The sequence below is a fragment of the Plectropomus leopardus genome, chromosome 1, assembly GCF_008729295.1.
Source record: "Plectropomus leopardus isolate mb chromosome 1, YSFRI_Pleo_2.0, whole genome shotgun sequence".
NCBI lineage: Eukaryota > Metazoa > Chordata > Actinopteri > Perciformes > Serranidae > Plectropomus > Plectropomus leopardus.
In genome coordinates this window covers 4,176,860-4,193,420 of record NC_056463.1, presented here as the reverse complement: position 1 = coordinate 4,193,420, position 16,561 = coordinate 4,176,860, and the positions used below count along the sequence as shown (strand labels likewise).

The following is a 16,561-nucleotide window of genomic DNA, read 5'->3' as shown; positions in this document are numbered from 1 at the left end:
ATTTTCTAATCATTAATTTCTAAGAGGTTTTCTCTCTGTCTCTCTTTATTTATTTATTAACTTTTTTTCAGTTCATTTTCTTGTCAGCTTCTAACTAATTTCTTGCAATTTTCGGGACAGCTCAAGTTCTCATTGCCTTTTTAGCCACGTTTTCTTAGGAAATCAAACCAATTTTGCTCATGTTTCAAAGGTTTGAACACTTGTGAAAGATAAAACACAAGAAAATTATATTAATCCAGGTTTCAAGGGGTTAATTTGAAATCTCAAAATGCCTCCAGAATCTTGCCAATCTTGCTTAGAATAATAAATACATGATAACATAAGTGTCATGAGACATACTGGACTGTCTGTCTTTGGGACAGACGGCTGAAATTTCAGTGAAACATTATTGAGTATTTTAAAAAAGTTAGCAAGAGCTGCTAAAATAGTCCAGACTCATAAAGTACCGCGTGGCTGTATCTTGTTTAGTATGTCAGTGTTTGGGATGCAGGTCCCAGCGTTGCAGGATTTGAACCATCAGGAGCGACGCGGCAGAGATGCTGCCGTGACTCTCTGGGGCCGAAGAGACGGCTCACATGATTTATTCTGAGTAAATAATAGACCGATGCTTTGGCAAGTGTGAGAGCTCAGCACATTTCCAGACTCAGATATTTGCATTTATAAGTTAACACTCTACCGCGAGCGACTCTGTAGCCTCTTAATATGATTCATTCCATTACCAGAGAGGATCTGGAAAGCTCCACTTAACTGATACAAATAAAATTAATTTGTTAACATTTTATGTTATGACCTGGGCCGCAGAAAAACACACTCAGCGCTCCCAAATCAAATATATGGCTCACCCTGCGTGAGCTGGCATTTTAAAGCTCGCTCTATGTTTATTTAACCTTACAATATCTTTTTTTTTTTTTCACGAGGAGAGCCCCGGGAAGCAATTTTTGAATCCAGTTACACATGACAGAGATGGGTGTCTCGGGACTCAGAAGCACCCTGGGAGGAGGATTAACAAGATAAAGAATCCCATAAAAAAGAAAAAGGCACAGGTGCTTGTCAAGTACACAAAACCTTTTGAAGTGAATTTGACCTTCAGTGTCGTGTTGACTGTGCTTTGGTGAAAGATTAGACCTCATGTCACATTTTTACTGCCTGTGTCGAGGAAGTATTGATATGGACAGATAGCAAGAGAGCAAAAGAGGTTTATAGAGATGGACGGTGAGATAGAAAGAAAGATATACACTCTACAGCAGATGGATATAAAGGAAGATGTACAGGGAGGTAGAAAGAAATAGATATAAATCATTTTCATCCAAATGTAATGCAAATTTTAACTGAATTTTGAGGAAATGTAAAGTCTCTTCTTCAGTCAGTTCATCTTATTCAAAAAAATAGTGCACAAGGACACAATATTAGTAAATGAGCGGCAAACATTTTTGTTGGTTTCATGCTTTAACCCAAATACAACAACAAAAAACAGCAAATCGGCTTAATTTCTTTCAAAAACATGGGAAGATAGCAATGTGCAACTTAACAAGAAATGGCCCAAAAATTGAAAAAAAAAATTGGGAAAAAAAACTGAAAATGAGTTATAAATAAATAGATGAATGAATAAATAAAATAGAAATTAAAAAAAAACAAAGAAATGATTTGGGGAAAGTGCTTAGAAATTCTGTTTTTGCAGCACCATGTTTCTACAGCAGCCCAGAATGGACAAACCAAACACTGGCTCTAGATAAGGGCTTTCACATTTTTTGCATGCAGGCCACAGTAATCTGCAGCCCATATGTGAGTGTCCGTAAAATACCAATTTTTAAAGGTGTAACTGCTTTATTCAGTGTTTTTACCTTTTTGAACTACTGGCTCTGTTTGTTTGGGAAAGAAAGACGCCACTCTGGATAATTCAGCTCCCAGTAAAAACCTCTCGAGTCTTACGTCTGAGAAAAAAGGTGAGCACACATTAGCAGGTGCTGGGCTTCGGAAAAACACAGATTTATAACGTGAAACTGCATAATTTAGTGATTGTTTTACTTGTTTAAATCAGTGGCTGGTTTTAGGTAGGATGAGACCTTTTTGGATAATTCGGCCCACAAAAAAAAGCTCCTGAATGTCTGGATCAGAAATAAGTGAAGCACTCATTAGCAGGTGTAGGTCTGTCTGCAACATGCCGTACAAGGCAGGAGAAAATCTGCTTTATTCTGTGTTTTTACCAGTTTTCATCACCTGGTCCCGATCTGGTTTACGGAGGAAGAGACCTCTGAGAATCACTGGGCTCCCAGTAAAAATCTCCTTAACACTGATGGAATTTTAACCAAAAGTTTCAGCTTGATGCAATCTGAAATCCTCACCACTAGATGGCGATAAATCCCCCAAACTGGAACTGAAAGGACTTTCTCAGTGTCATCAGTTCACATCTATGAGATGCCTTCATTTGTTCTCTCATCGATGTAGCAGAAGTTTGCATGCCATTTAAGTCACATGCATGAATATGATATCATGTAGTTTGGTTTTATTGATACAGCAAGGTTTGCTTTTTTGAAGTGTCATTATTTCTCATTCGTGTTTTTTACACACAAAATGAACATAAAAACTGAAAGAGTTATAGATTGATGGGAGAGAAGATATGACTGCTGCCTGCTGACAGTGACAGCTGTAGATACAGTATTAAAAAATAACGTTATAACGTTACGGTGACAGCAGCGTGGGGAGTTGGATTGACAATTTAGGCGATCTTAACTAGAGTCTGACCAATATGGGATATTTGAGACTGAAACTGATTTTATAGTGGAAAAATTCGCCAATTGGCGACCGAATTTTTGAGCTGTAATGAAAATAGATAATTTCTATGTGGATTGTGCACTGATTTTGCATCGATGTGACTATGCAAAAGTACTCAGAAAGCTGCTTTCTTAAACAATCAATTTCCTTATTCAATATTACACACAAACAAAAATAAAGAATAGATAAAATAAAGTAAACATCAGTACTGTATGTGTTCAGCATCAGTCTTTGCTGATTTTTCAAATAAAGAATATAGAAATAAAATACACACAGTACTGTATGGTCTCTGCTGACCATTTAAATAAAGAATAAATACAATAAAACAAAGCGTAAATAAACATCAGTACTGTTCAGTATCTGTCAACTGCTGACTGTTTCTAAACCACCCAAGCATCGTTTTCTGCATTATATGGTCCGTAAAAACGTTTTCTTATTGGCGCATATCGTAAAAAATATACGCCGATTTCGATATGCTCCAATATGTCCGTGAAAGGTTCATATCTGCCGATAATATGGGTTGACCGATATATCGGTATATCGTAATCTCAAGGTTATTCAAATTTATATATTACAGATAATCAAGTGATGAAGTGCTGTAATATAATGTTACTGAAGTCTCTGTCCAAGCTAACGTTAACGATCACAATCAATAATGAGTTGCATTTTATCATTACAGACCAGGTACATGAATAAAAATTTAAAAATTTGAATTCATGTTGTTTTACAGGTTAGTTAATATTCTTGATCCACTTCTGGCGAACTTCTTGATCTTCTGCACGTCCAGGGAATCTGTGTAGACTGTAAGATCTCAGGGTCACTCTTCATAAAGTGGTTATTTTGCATTCATTTTTTTTCCAAAATTAAAGTTTGCCAATACTGTTGGAGCAGCCGAGAACTGCACAGGTTCTTCCCAAACTCCTAGACATGGTTTTCATAAGCAACAATACACAGAAAGTAAAGGTAAAAGTAGAAAATTGTACACTTCTCAGTACAGCTCGCATTCATACGTGCAGTAAAGAGGGAGATGTCCCCACAATAATGGCAACTTGTTTACTTCCGGTACATTTCCAGCTTTGTGTATACAATAACTAGGTTGCGGATGGATGCAAATTATCATTATTATGATACTATAATATTCTTTCATATGAGCTCCAATAGAATGACGGAAATATCATGCAGTGAATCCATCTTTGCATTAAAACGAAAATCTTTGCTGCAGTTTAAGTCGAGTGAGAGAATTTTAATTGCATACCAGTTAATCAGTTACAGTCCTGCAAGCCTTTACAATAAAAGTGCAGTAAAAATGGCCTCGTGAAGACACAGAGAGAAAGCCTGTGAGCTGCTGCAGAGTCCCGTGTGGAGGCTTTCAGTGTTCATGCTCACATCATGAGCAGCTTTGAGGATGGCTGTGTATCAAGCCATCGAGGAGAGAGCCTCTGTGTTCCATGTGCCCACTGATGTGAAGCGACGCAGTGAATGTCAGGCAGAGCTGGTCACTGTGTCTGTTTGGGGGCGGCAGTAAAGACCTGCTCTGTTTGTGTGTGCGCTGCTTACCGACAGGCGAGAGCCCGCCGTAACCTAGGAACCTGCATGTGTGCAGCGACGGCGGCGGTAATGTGTGTAGTGGGAGTGAGAGAACAGGTTTAGACAGTGGGCAAGAAGCCAGTGCATGACTGCATCATTGTGTGAACTATGCAGTTCAGTGAAGGGGAGATTTGATATTTTCTTCCTCTCAGTAGAGCCTTGCTTTAAGCCAGAGCTTTGCCCAGGGAACACTCACAAAGGAGTCTTCTGCTGCAGCTGGCAGAATCCTGCTACGTGATCTAAAACCAATTTCGCTATTTGAATAAGCTAACACTTATTTTCTTATCTTCCCCTTGCAGTCCAAAAAAATCCAGGCTCAACTGAAAGAACTGCGGTACGGGAAAAAGGATTTAATTTTTAAGGTAAGTTCAAACTGACGGGGGGTGGTTTTGTAGTCGCTCCAGACCAGGGGTAAACAGGTACTTCAGACCACCTTGAATAGGATGATCCCATCACAGGAGGTTCTCCAATTAATTCAGCACGCAATTACACAGTCCCTCCCAGTCAGCAGCGTGCAAAGCCAATCGGACAGAGCTTAGTCCAGGTAGTCCTCTCCTCTGATTCCCTCCCTGCAAAATGCATCCTGTCCTTTTCAATCAAAGGAGGTATGTGGATAAATGATCTGGACAGCAGCGGATGAAACTGATACAGATTTATGCATAAGACCAGTAATACACAATTTATGGCTCGTGGACCAAATCCTGCTCCTGATGGTGGGCCCCCCAAAACCATTTTCTAATTCAAAATGAAAAAATTAGAGGCACCTGGTGGCTCAGTGGATAGAGCGGTGTCCCGTATACAGAGGTTGTATCCTCGCCGCAGCGGCCGTTGGTTCGATTCCAGCCTCGACCCTTTGCAGCATGTCTCCCCCTCTCTCTCCTCCTTTTATGCTTAAACTGTCCTGTCCATTAAAGGCAATAAAAGCCCCAAAAAATAATCTTTAAATAAATAAATAAAAAATGAAGTGAGACACTGGGAATTGTTTTTGTACTTTTAGTATACATAAGGCGTCAGACTGCATAAAATAGCATGAAAATAGAGCTTGTTTATAAAAGAAAAAAAGTGCCATCAGAGGATCCCCCACACCTGCCGACAGAGGTCCTAGAAACATCCTAAAATCTCAGAAAACTTCTGAACTCTTTGTGTCCTAAAATCCAAGAAATGTCCTAAAATCCTAGAAAAATGCCAAATCCTAGAAATGTCCTAAGATCCTAGAAGCATTCTTAAATCCTAGAAACATCTTAAAATCCTGCAAATGTCCTAAAACCCAAGAAACATCCAAAAAGCTGAGTAATATCCTAAAATCCTGGAAATTTTCTTAAATCCTAGAAACATCCTTAAATCCCAGAAATGCCCTAAAATCCTGAGACATGTATGAGGCCGCTGCGACTGGCCCTTGGCCGTCTGCGATTTTGGAAAAGTGTCCCCCGAGCAAAGCAGGTTGAGTGTCCCGGCTTTAGACCACAATTTAAAGTTGACATCATGTGTCGCCACAATTCAGTGGTCCTTCATATTACGGGAAATTTGTCTCCTTCTCACATACGTCTTCTGTTAGCACATTATAAACAGCTGCAAACAGGAAGCCCATCAGTATTGTTGACCACCCGTACGTCCCCCGCTGCCCCTGATGTCTGAGATCGGAGGGCTTACGTAATATTTATTGGCATTTACTCGAACATGGACTGACCTTTCAGGCCTTGTTTGCGGTGTTAAAATGTCAGTCGACATGCCACGATGCCCTGTAATGTCGTTTTTTTAAATGTACATTTTGATCCTTCAGACCCATCATTCCTACAGCTGTGTCAGACATCAATGAATAAAAACGGCCTCAATCCTCACGGACTAAATGTTATGCTTTGAGCCCAACGCCTGAATATATTGTCCCTGGATGTCCTGTTCCTTGTTCTATTTCTAGCCTGTGAATGATGGATGCTTTGACTTGTTTGCTCGGTGTCACAGCTCGTAAATCGGCGTCTCTAAATTGCATCAGTCACTCACACAACACAACCTTATTGCTCAATGTCACCAAACATTTCATGTGGACCCCCAGAACATCATGGCCTTTAGTTATTTGCAGTTGAAAATGGATAAGGCAAATTTTCTCGTACTCTTCGTCTTTTAAAAACTGCGGGAGACGTCAGGGTTTTTTCTCTGAAGGAAAGGTCAGAGGGAAATGCACCATACCCCTCTGACCTCTCTGATCCCTCCTGCTATTCCTGAACTCATATGTATTCCACATATGCTGCGATCAAAAGCCCAGAGGAGGACGAGGGAGCAGGAAGTAGAGAAGAGTCACTCAAGATTCGGAAATGTCATCAGCCTCACAGGGAGATGTCAGTCAAGGCACCTTGACCGCGAGGCAGTTGAATTGGTTATGACGGCTGTTGTACCATATCAAAACGCATTTTGCAGCACAGTGTCACAGTATACAAAGACACAATAACCGTACAATACTGGACACAGAGCAAAATGAAGAAACCTAATTATGTTATCACAGGTTCGGCCACGAAAGAAAAAGACGTGCGAAACCCTAAAACACAGAAAAGGGTGTTTTTTTGACAAAATACAATAAACAGTCACCTCCCGATGGGTAGAGAACGGACAGTTTGTTTGAATTGCACTGATATGTGAAATCAGTATATTCCTGTTGTCATTTTCAGCCATTACTGTATTGTTTAACCCTTTGTAACCTGAACAAACATTGCTTATCTTGTACTGCATTCAGACACCTTTCACAAGTATTTAAAAACCTTGAACCTTAAGCAAGGGGGTTAACTTTATCTTGAAAACATGAAGGAAATGACAGGGAGCAACTTGGCTAGAAATATTTCTAATATTGCAAGAAATTAGCTGATGAAGACAATTATTTCTAAAACGCTAGGGAAAAAAAGTTCCAGAAATCTGTATATATGTATGTATATTTATTGTAAATTTATATTTAAAATTATGTTACAGAACTATTGTTTTTAAACCTTTTTTTTCAGTGTAATTTCCATGGTTATTTTTTATTTTATTTTATTTTTAATTTATTTTATTTTTGTTGTTGATTTGTTTTGCTTTGCTTTGCTTTGTGTTTTTTTTTTCTTTTTGCTTATTTTCAGGTTTTATTTTACTAATTTCTTTTTATTTTGGGGTAATTTCTTTTTAAGTTGCTAATTGCCTCTTCCTATGTTTTCGTAAGAAATTGAGCCATTTTGCTCAGGTTTTAAAGGGTTAAAGATATGTGTTTAAACATCTTGGTCTGTCCTGTTTGATATTTCTGCTGTGATTGCTATTTTATGTTCTGTGTTGCTTTGTCAGCATCTTTGATTAAGTTAAGAAGTGCGTACCAAACTGTATTCTATCCCCATGACTGAATCAATATTTGAGCAAATTTCTTTCAAAACCAGGGAAATAAGGCAATGGGCAACTTTGGATGAAATGACCCCAAGAATAGCAAAAAAAATAGGAAAAAGTACAAGAAAATGATTAAGTGAAAACAAAAATAAATAAGGAAATGGCTTGGGGGGAAAGTGCTTTTCAATTATTATTATTATTATTATTATTATTATTAACAAAAATAATAATGCAATTGACATTTTCAGATAATTTTCTAAATCTACTTATTTCTTGAAATTTCTTGTCAAGTTCCTCATTGCCTTTTTCTACAATGTTTTGGAAAGAAATCAATTTGCTCAGGGTTTAAAGGTTTAAATATTTAAATATGTGAAAGGCGTCTGAACACGGCACAAGAAAATGAATGTCAATACAGGTTTCAAAGGGTTAAACGTACGTTATATTTGGAATATTTTCTTTTCTTTTCTTTTAACAAAAGCAATTGTCTGACCAACGACAGTTTGGTCGAACAAAAGCATAATGACCAACCAACTAGCAAAAAGTCCAGTAAAAACTAAGCGGTGTTTGCTCGTTATTGTTTTTTCAGGTTTTATTTTACTAATTTCTTTTGATTTTGGATTTGATTTGTGATTCGGTCTTTGATGCAGGTTCACAAAATGAGGACTGACAGCTCCTACAGCGCCAGAGAGGCAGCCAGTATTGTCAGTATTTTCTTCAGTGGATGATTTTCCATTAATAGTCCGCCGATTTGAAGGACATCTTAAAAAGAGACCCAGCCCAGTGAATCCAAACTGTGCGGTCCCTGTACATAACTATAAACACTACACACAGGCAGGTTCCCCTTCACTTGCTCAGCCAAAACATTAAAAACTTCAGAGGAACTGACGGTGCCTTCCCCGCGTTTCCCTACGAGACAATATTTTTGGCAGAGGAGCCGTATTCAAGCCCTCACATCTTCTTCCCTCCGTCAGTCCACTTTTAAATTTACCCCTAAAGCTGTTTCTCCTCCATTTCTGAAAAAAAAACTGAAAAGAAAAATGACGGCTTGATGTAGCTGCATGCCTCGTCTAGCAGAGTGGCTAGTACCCCACTGACCCCACACCTCTATAATGGATTCAGCACGGAAATATGAAGCTTGAGACTTGGAGGCACTAACCCTGAAAGTCAGCATTTCTGGGTCAGTGGCCATGCGCCCGCAGTCCTCAGAGGACTATCCAGTGATGATGGTCTGTGTAATGGATGGTAATGACTCACTACTGTAATGTTACACATCAGCATGCGTGCAAACACACAGTCCTCAGATCCTTTAGAAAACCAGAAGAGCAGGATGCATTTGTTTTCTTTCTGTTTGTGAGGCTGGACTCATGAATCATGCAGCACTCTTCATAAACGCTGCACTTTACAGAGTTTCTTCTGAATCAAACACACAAACATACGCAGAAACATTTACGGCAGGGATACTCAACTTGTGGCCTGCGAGACAGATTTGGCCCCTTAAGTAGTTGCCCGGTGGCCCCTTAACTGTTTTTTTATTCACAATAAAAAAACGTGATTTACAGTGGGAAATGTTTTTGTACTTTTAGTATACATAAGGTGCCAAAATGCATAAAACAGCATCAAAATAGAGCTTGTTTATCAAAAAGTGCCAGTGCCAGTTCCTAGCTAAGCCCCTGAAATCCTAGAAATGTCCTAAAATCAGAAAAACGTCCCAAAATCCCAAAACATCCTAAAATCCTAGAAAAGTACTTAAATCCTAGTAGCATCCTAAAATCCCACAAACATCTGAAAATTCCTGAAATGTCCTAAAATCTTAGAAATGTTGTAAATCCTAGAAACATCCTAAAGCCCTTGAAACTCTGTAAAATCCTAGAAATGTCCTAAAATCAGAAAAATGTCCTAAAATCCCCAAACCACCCTAAAATCCTAGAAAAGTCCTTAAATCTTAGAAACATCCTAAAATCCTAGATACTGTATGTCCAAAAGTCCTAGAAATGGCATAAAATCCTAGAAATGTCCTAAATCCCAAAAAAACATCCCAAAACAGTAGAAATGTCCTAAAATATGAGGAACATCCTAAGATCTTGGATCCATCCTAAAACCCCAGAAATGCCCTAAAATCCTATAAATGTCCTAATGTCCTAGAAATTTCGTAAAATCCTAGAAATGACCTAAAATCCTAAAAAAAAAACATGTATGGAGCTGCTGCACCTGACGTCCCCAAGCAAAGCCAGTTGAGGATCCCAGATTTGCGGTTTAATTTCTATATTTTTTATTGGTGCCTTTTCTTTTTTTCTGAACATAGAGTCATATTAAAATGTCCATTTCTGTCACTTTAATGGCAAATTTCTCATAATATGTCAGAGACTCTTCAAAATTGGACTGTTTTATCAGCAACCTTCAACATCCCATTATGCTAGAAATCATTCAGAAGCGTATCAGTGAATACTTACGCCTTTCATTTGCCATTTTGCCACAAAGAGATTATATATAAGCCTTTGTGTTGATGATTAAAGAACTGTTCCTCAAACTTTATTACCTTTGGATTCCCTCCTGCGTGCAGCCCGACAGCTACAAATGACTTTGTGCGATTGTCCCGAACTCCCTGTAAATGGAAAAAAAAAGATCTTTTGAGGGAAAGATTTGATACTTTGGCTTCTTTGAAAAGCCATAATGGTGAATGTTGCCCTGTCCTTGACTGTCACTGCATGACTCAATCTGTCAGGGAAAACTTTTACATCGTCACGTCCCCCTGTGGAGTGGTAGAAGTGACAGACATGTTCATCACCAGAATCACGGCTTTGCTGGCAGAGATTGAGATGAAAATGAGGTGAAAACTGCAAACATGCTGAGCATCCCTGAACTCACTGAGGTACCACACGAGTCCATAAAACTCAACAAAAGCCATCAATCAGCATCATCACCCATCTCTGAGATTTCCAACTCTTTATTCTCCAGAGAGTGTGGACGCTGCTTGTTTGGGTTCGTTGACCTTGGGTGTTTTCCGAATGCAGTTTTTCATTTTTGAGAGGCCAGTAAAAGACATCTAATAAAAGTTCATGGCTCAAAGTCCATCACTGAGGCCAGTTTTACACCGACTGCATGCAAATTATCCGATCCGAGGTTTCTTTTCTTCTTGCTGATGAGTTTATCAATAATAAAAGACTCCGTGGAGGGAGCTCTGTTGATCCTCACATGGGGTTATATTGGCTCATTTACCGACAAAAAAAGCTTATTTGTGTGTGTTGTTCAGCTGGAGGATTAAGCCGCAGCAATGATCTGCTCATTAAGGGCTTTGATGGTTCCAGGGGGTCTGCTCTTATAACTGTTGAGATTAAATCTTTCTTCTGTCTAAAGGACAGATGTGATCTTATGCTCATCTGGATCCTCGTACCCGCTGGATTCTGCACAGAGGCGTCATGCAACAAAGCATTTCAGTACTTAAATCACACTGATAATGTAACATTATAAAGCAGTTACTGATGGTTTATGACCCCTCACTGCTCTCCTGTTTAACCCTTTGATACCTGCAAAAATTGCCTTGATTTCTTTCAAAACATAGGAATAGGGCGACGAGCAGCTTAACAAGAAATGGCCCCAAAAATGTGCTAGAATATTAAAAAGGTTAAAAGAAAATTACACAAACTTTTGCCCCAAAAAAATAGAAAAAAAGAGAGACAACAATAAAAACACACAAGAACAAAAATTGACCTCAAGAAATTGCTAAAAAAAAATGTCATATGTTTTTTCTTCTCTGACATAATTTTCAATAAATAATTACGTGTATTATAAATATAGTGATCTTAAGACTTCCCCTCATTTTTCAATGCTATCTTATAATAATACATTTAGAAACTCCACTATGCTGTGAGTAAAAATGTTAACCATTTGAAACCTCAGCAAATTGGCTTGATGTCTTTCAAAGATGTGAGCAACTTCACAACAAACTACCCAAAAATTAGTAAGTAATGTGTAAAAAGTTACAAGAAAATTACCTGAAATTAGCAATAAAAAAGGAAAAAAGAAAAGAACAAAAACAAGAATAAATAATTTAGAATTTAATAATAGTCATATTAATAATAATGATAATAATAATAATAATAATTAGAATTAGAATTGCAGCAACCAAATTTGAATTATATACTCATAATAATTAGAAATATAGTTTTCTTTATATTTCCCCCAGTTTTAAAGTAGTTTTGATTCAGTCTTTCTCCTTTTTCTAGAATTTTTTTACGTCATTTTTTTATCCCCCTTTTACTAATTTTTTGCATTTTGCAGGACAGTTCATGCCAAGTTGCTGATTACCTCTTTTCACATGTTGCTTGTTATGTTTTTTTGTTTTTCAAACATGTTTTTTTCACGTTTCAAAGGTTTAAAAGCTTGTGAAAGGCGTCTGAATGTAGCACCAGAAAACTGATGTCAGTCCAGGTTTCAAAAGGTTAAATTATTAAAAACAGTGCAAAAAATAAGACACACCATCAAATTAAATGATATTGAAATTTTGAATGTTTTCTTGCTGAATTGTCGAACTTGTATTTATAATTGTCGAACTTGTTGTTCGACAATTACAACTCCTGTTGTGAGTGTGTGCGTGCGTGTGTGTGTGTGTGTGAGGTATCATAATACAGACTTTCAAAAGTCAGGACAAAAGTGATGATCGGCATAATGATGAAGAGGAGTCTGACCCTTTGAGCTGCAGATTGCAGTTATTGATAGCGCTGTGGAGATGAGGAGGAGATAGAGAAATGCTTTGTGTGCACAGAACAAAGAGGACCGAGCTGATTCAAAAGTCATGTCTTTCTCTCTGCAGGGGCAGCAGCTAATGGACCTGGAGCACAAGTTAACCATCGCCAAGGAAGAACTGGAGAAAACAGCTCTGGATAAGGTAAATTAGACAGAAAAAGTGATGATTTTAATGAATGTTTTCTTTGTGTTATTATGAGGCTTTTGTATCATTTCTTTTATTTGTAGACTAAATAACTTTTAACCACAGTTGTCTCTCTGTATAAACCTGCAGAATCACTGAATCTGAAAAATAACATCTAAATAATGCAATGAATGAAGTGTGTGCAGTGATTTTGGTCTGCAAAACTGTATTTAGAGATCGGAGTTTGAGCATGTGGGTTAAAAGTAACAGTAAAATAAATCCCCAAATAAACATTTTCAGGGCAAATGTCTTATTAAAGGGACAGTTCACCATAAAAGCAAAAATACATATTTTATGTATATAATATGTAGATATTAGTGCAGATTTTATTTTTTTAACTAAATGAGATAACAGTGGATACAGTAGAAGTTCTGTAGAGAGAAAATAGTCCCTACTTGAAACTGCTCACAACCATGTCTGTGGATTATCCTGAGTAAGCGGGTCATGATTTCTGGAAAGAGACATTGCTGTTGAGTTTTTCAGATGTACTATTTCGGCACTTTGAGCCTCACAAGTTGAGTACCATCTAGTCCCACTATATTCAGAGAAGGCAGACATCTCTACGGCCAAAATCTCCGACACTCTGCGACTCACACCAAAACGATCTAGACTGATTAATTGGACTGCAGGTAAGAGGAAAAATATGTATTTTTGATTTTCGGGTGAACTGTCCCTTTAAGAGGGATGTGTTTTTAAAAATGCTTAGCACACAGCAGCTTTAATGTCTGAAGCATAATGTTATTTTTATATGTGGTTATTGACACCCTGTCACTGGGGGCAAGTTGGATGAGTTAAAAATGCACGGGCAGAAAAGTGCTGATTAGGAAAACAGGTAATTCTGGTGCTCAGCTCGAGAAAACTGACATCAGGGGCTGTTGTAAAATAATTAAACCCGTCATTCTGTCCATTATTATTATTGATTAAAAGTAAATGATCTTTTGAGCGTTCCCTCTCTTTTATGACTCTGGTGAGTTCCGCTTCATGTCTTGCCTAACGATGCCTCCTAGCTGTACTAAAGTCACTTTAAAGCATGGCCAATGGCTTTAATGCTTAAGTAAATTTCTCATGTGGGTGGACGGACGGAGGGACGGAGGGACTCAGAAATCTGCCTGTGTGTGTAATTTTGTTTGGGGACAGGAGTCTCAGCTGAAGGCGCTGAAGGACACAGTTCACATCTGCTTCTCAGCTGTCCTGCACAACCAGCCCAGCAGCAGTCACAGATTTCCCACCTCCCCCACCCACTTGTTCAGATACTCATCACTCATCAACAGCTCCAGAGTCACCTTTCAGCAGCCACATGCCAAGGTAATTCAGTTTCCACGCACTTCACTCTGATTTAATGTTTATCCAAAAGAAGCCTTGGGTTTCTGTGAAAATCCAACCTTTTTGTGTTTCTCGAATCGGCCGAGTGATGTGCTCCGTGTGCCATATATCTGCCGGAGATGAGGTCTGCTGTCCTTGAACCACCAGCGTGTCTCACTGTAAGACAACATGAGCTCTGCAAAGATGTCACAGAGAAAAACATCCAGCATTTATATAAAGCCTTTATTGTTAATGTCATAGTGATAGTATGATAGTAAAAGGCTTTTTTATAATGCCTCTGCGTCCTCTATAGCTGTAGGAGGAGGCATTATGTTTTTTAGGTTGTCTGTGAATCTCACTCTCGTGAACACAATCTCTCAAGAACGCCTTGAGAGATTTTTTTCAAATTTGGTGCAAACATCCCCTTTAACTCCACAATGAAATAATTACATTTTGCTGGTCGTAGGTCAAAGGTTACTGTCTGTGTCATTCTTGTAAACATGATATCTCGAGAATACCTCTCGGTGATATATTGTGGGCATCCGGACTTGCTGCAGTTTCTTGAAGATGTTTTGCGTCTCATCTGAGTATCTTCTTCAGTCTTGACAGAGTAGATGGGAGTTGTAGTTCTTTCGTTCTCTCATAGCAGTCGTTGGGTGTTCATCGGACTCAGCAATGAACTGACGAGATTTTGGTGATCAGAGCTCAAGTTCAGTGTGACGTCGCATCCATCTCATTCTCGTGAACGTGATATTTCCGACACATCTTGAGGGAATTTCTTCAAATTTATGAATTAATTTTCAAAATAATAATCAAGGTCAGTGTGACCTCACAAAACATAATTTTGTCCATAACTCAATAATTCATGCGCTAATTACGACAAAAAGTAACACAAATGTCTAAGAGGACATAATGATAAAGTGATGACATTTTATATCCAAAAGGTCAAAGGTCAGTTTCATTGTGAAACCATTAAGCTCTGCAAAAAAAAACGTTTTCTGGCCGCTATTTCACACCATATGGTAAGTTTCTGAAGAAGTGACTCTAATTTTGGCTGCCCACCTTGAAGCTGTGCTGACTGCACAGATCGTCTGTGCTGGTGTGTGTGAAGCCTGCATGTTGTCACAGACATGGATGTAAACTGCAAGAGAAACTTGACTGGTGTGCAGAGGCATAAAACTACGATCTGTTAGTTTTAGTTAAATATAAAAAGTTCAAATATAATTTTCTTACAGTTGTAACAGTCTTGCATCTCTAATTTTTTCATTTTAAAACAGTTCAAAAACCACTGAAAGCACATTTGCTCATCAAAAGGTAAAAAAAGATGTCTTTGATTTTCAGCTCTTACAACCTCGCACATATTTTTAAAACTAATTAGCCTTAGTAAAAATAAATAAATAAATCAGTGTGTCACTCTGTTTTTCTAATCAAAAACCCCATTGGGCAGATGGGAGATCTTTTTGTCATTTTACCATGTCATGCATTTGTGGTAACCACTTATCACAAAAATACACACCAGATATTACTGCATGTGAAAGAAATATATATTTCTGAGGTTACGTGCAATGGCTATTTGTGGACACATTACAGAGGTAAACAAAAAAAACAGCTATATTGGTTAAGAAGTTGGGATTTTTGCAATTTCATCCCACATTGTCAACTTGTGTTACACTCAGAAGTACACTAACTGGCATTTAAAACAGTCCCAAATTAAATTCCAGACGTGACTGCTACAATTATAGTTGCACTAACAACACTGTTATCTCACTGAGTAATAACGTTAGCAGTGAACACTGACTGCAGCTGTAATGTTAAAAAAGTCAAAGCAGCACATTTTGTGCCATGGATACGTGTCGTTGTGGTAATCACCGCTGATTGGAACATTTATATCTTTCTAAGGCAGCTTGAGACATCGTTGAGACGACGCCAGCTGAAGGCACAATGCATTCACGCAGACCTTTGATTTTACCAGGAGCATTACTGACGGCCCCTTTTCATCACAGACATTTTGACTTGTCATAGCAGCAGAAGCACTGGTGCAATTATCAGCATTAATAACAGCTCTTTTCCATTTAAGCATATCAGTAGAGCAGAGAGCCAGCATGAAGAATAATAAGGACCTGGAGCAGGTAAAGCTAGAGTATATAGTAATAGAGTGCACACTGGACAATATGGCCAAAAATGTTAAAATGATTAAAAAAAAAAAAAAACCCAACCTTTTTCATAATAAGATACATAAATCATTATTTCTTGTATTATTTATTGGCAGAACTTGCAAGCATTAGCCAAACAGCAGAACATTTCACAAATCTGAGGTTGATTTAAAACAGTTGTATCCAAAATAATGTTATTAAATAAAAATATAAAAATAATCTTAATCCTAATTCTGGTAGGCAGCGGGTCAAGTTCCTTTTGCAGACTCTAAAATAACGCGTTTAGCATTAGATGAGTAAACTATACTCAGTGATTGTAGTATGTAACATTAAGAGGCAAATTAAATCATGGTGTGACAAAAACATACTATAAATAACTTAATGCGCTTGTTGAATGTTGCTGTAACGTTATAATGTTGCGCTTTAGTGGCGGTGAAAGGTCCACTGGCCTCACATCTTCTTCTCCTGCTACTGCTTCTCCTTC

General features: G+C 38.1%; 1 protein-coding gene across 1 annotated transcript in view; it reads left to right on the top strand.

The window, feature by feature from the left end:
* Positions 1-16,561, top strand: part of luzp2 (leucine zipper protein 2) — a 239,362-nt gene that overhangs the window by 195,140 nt on the left and 27,661 nt on the right. The window contains exons 7-9 of the mRNA XM_042489187.1: positions 4,659-4,721; positions 12,506-12,580; positions 13,760-13,927. Of these exons, the coding sequence (XP_042345121.1) occupies positions 4,659-4,721; positions 12,506-12,580; positions 13,760-13,927 (306 nt within the window). The remainder of the gene's footprint in view (positions 1-4,658; positions 4,722-12,505; positions 12,581-13,759; positions 13,928-16,561) is intronic.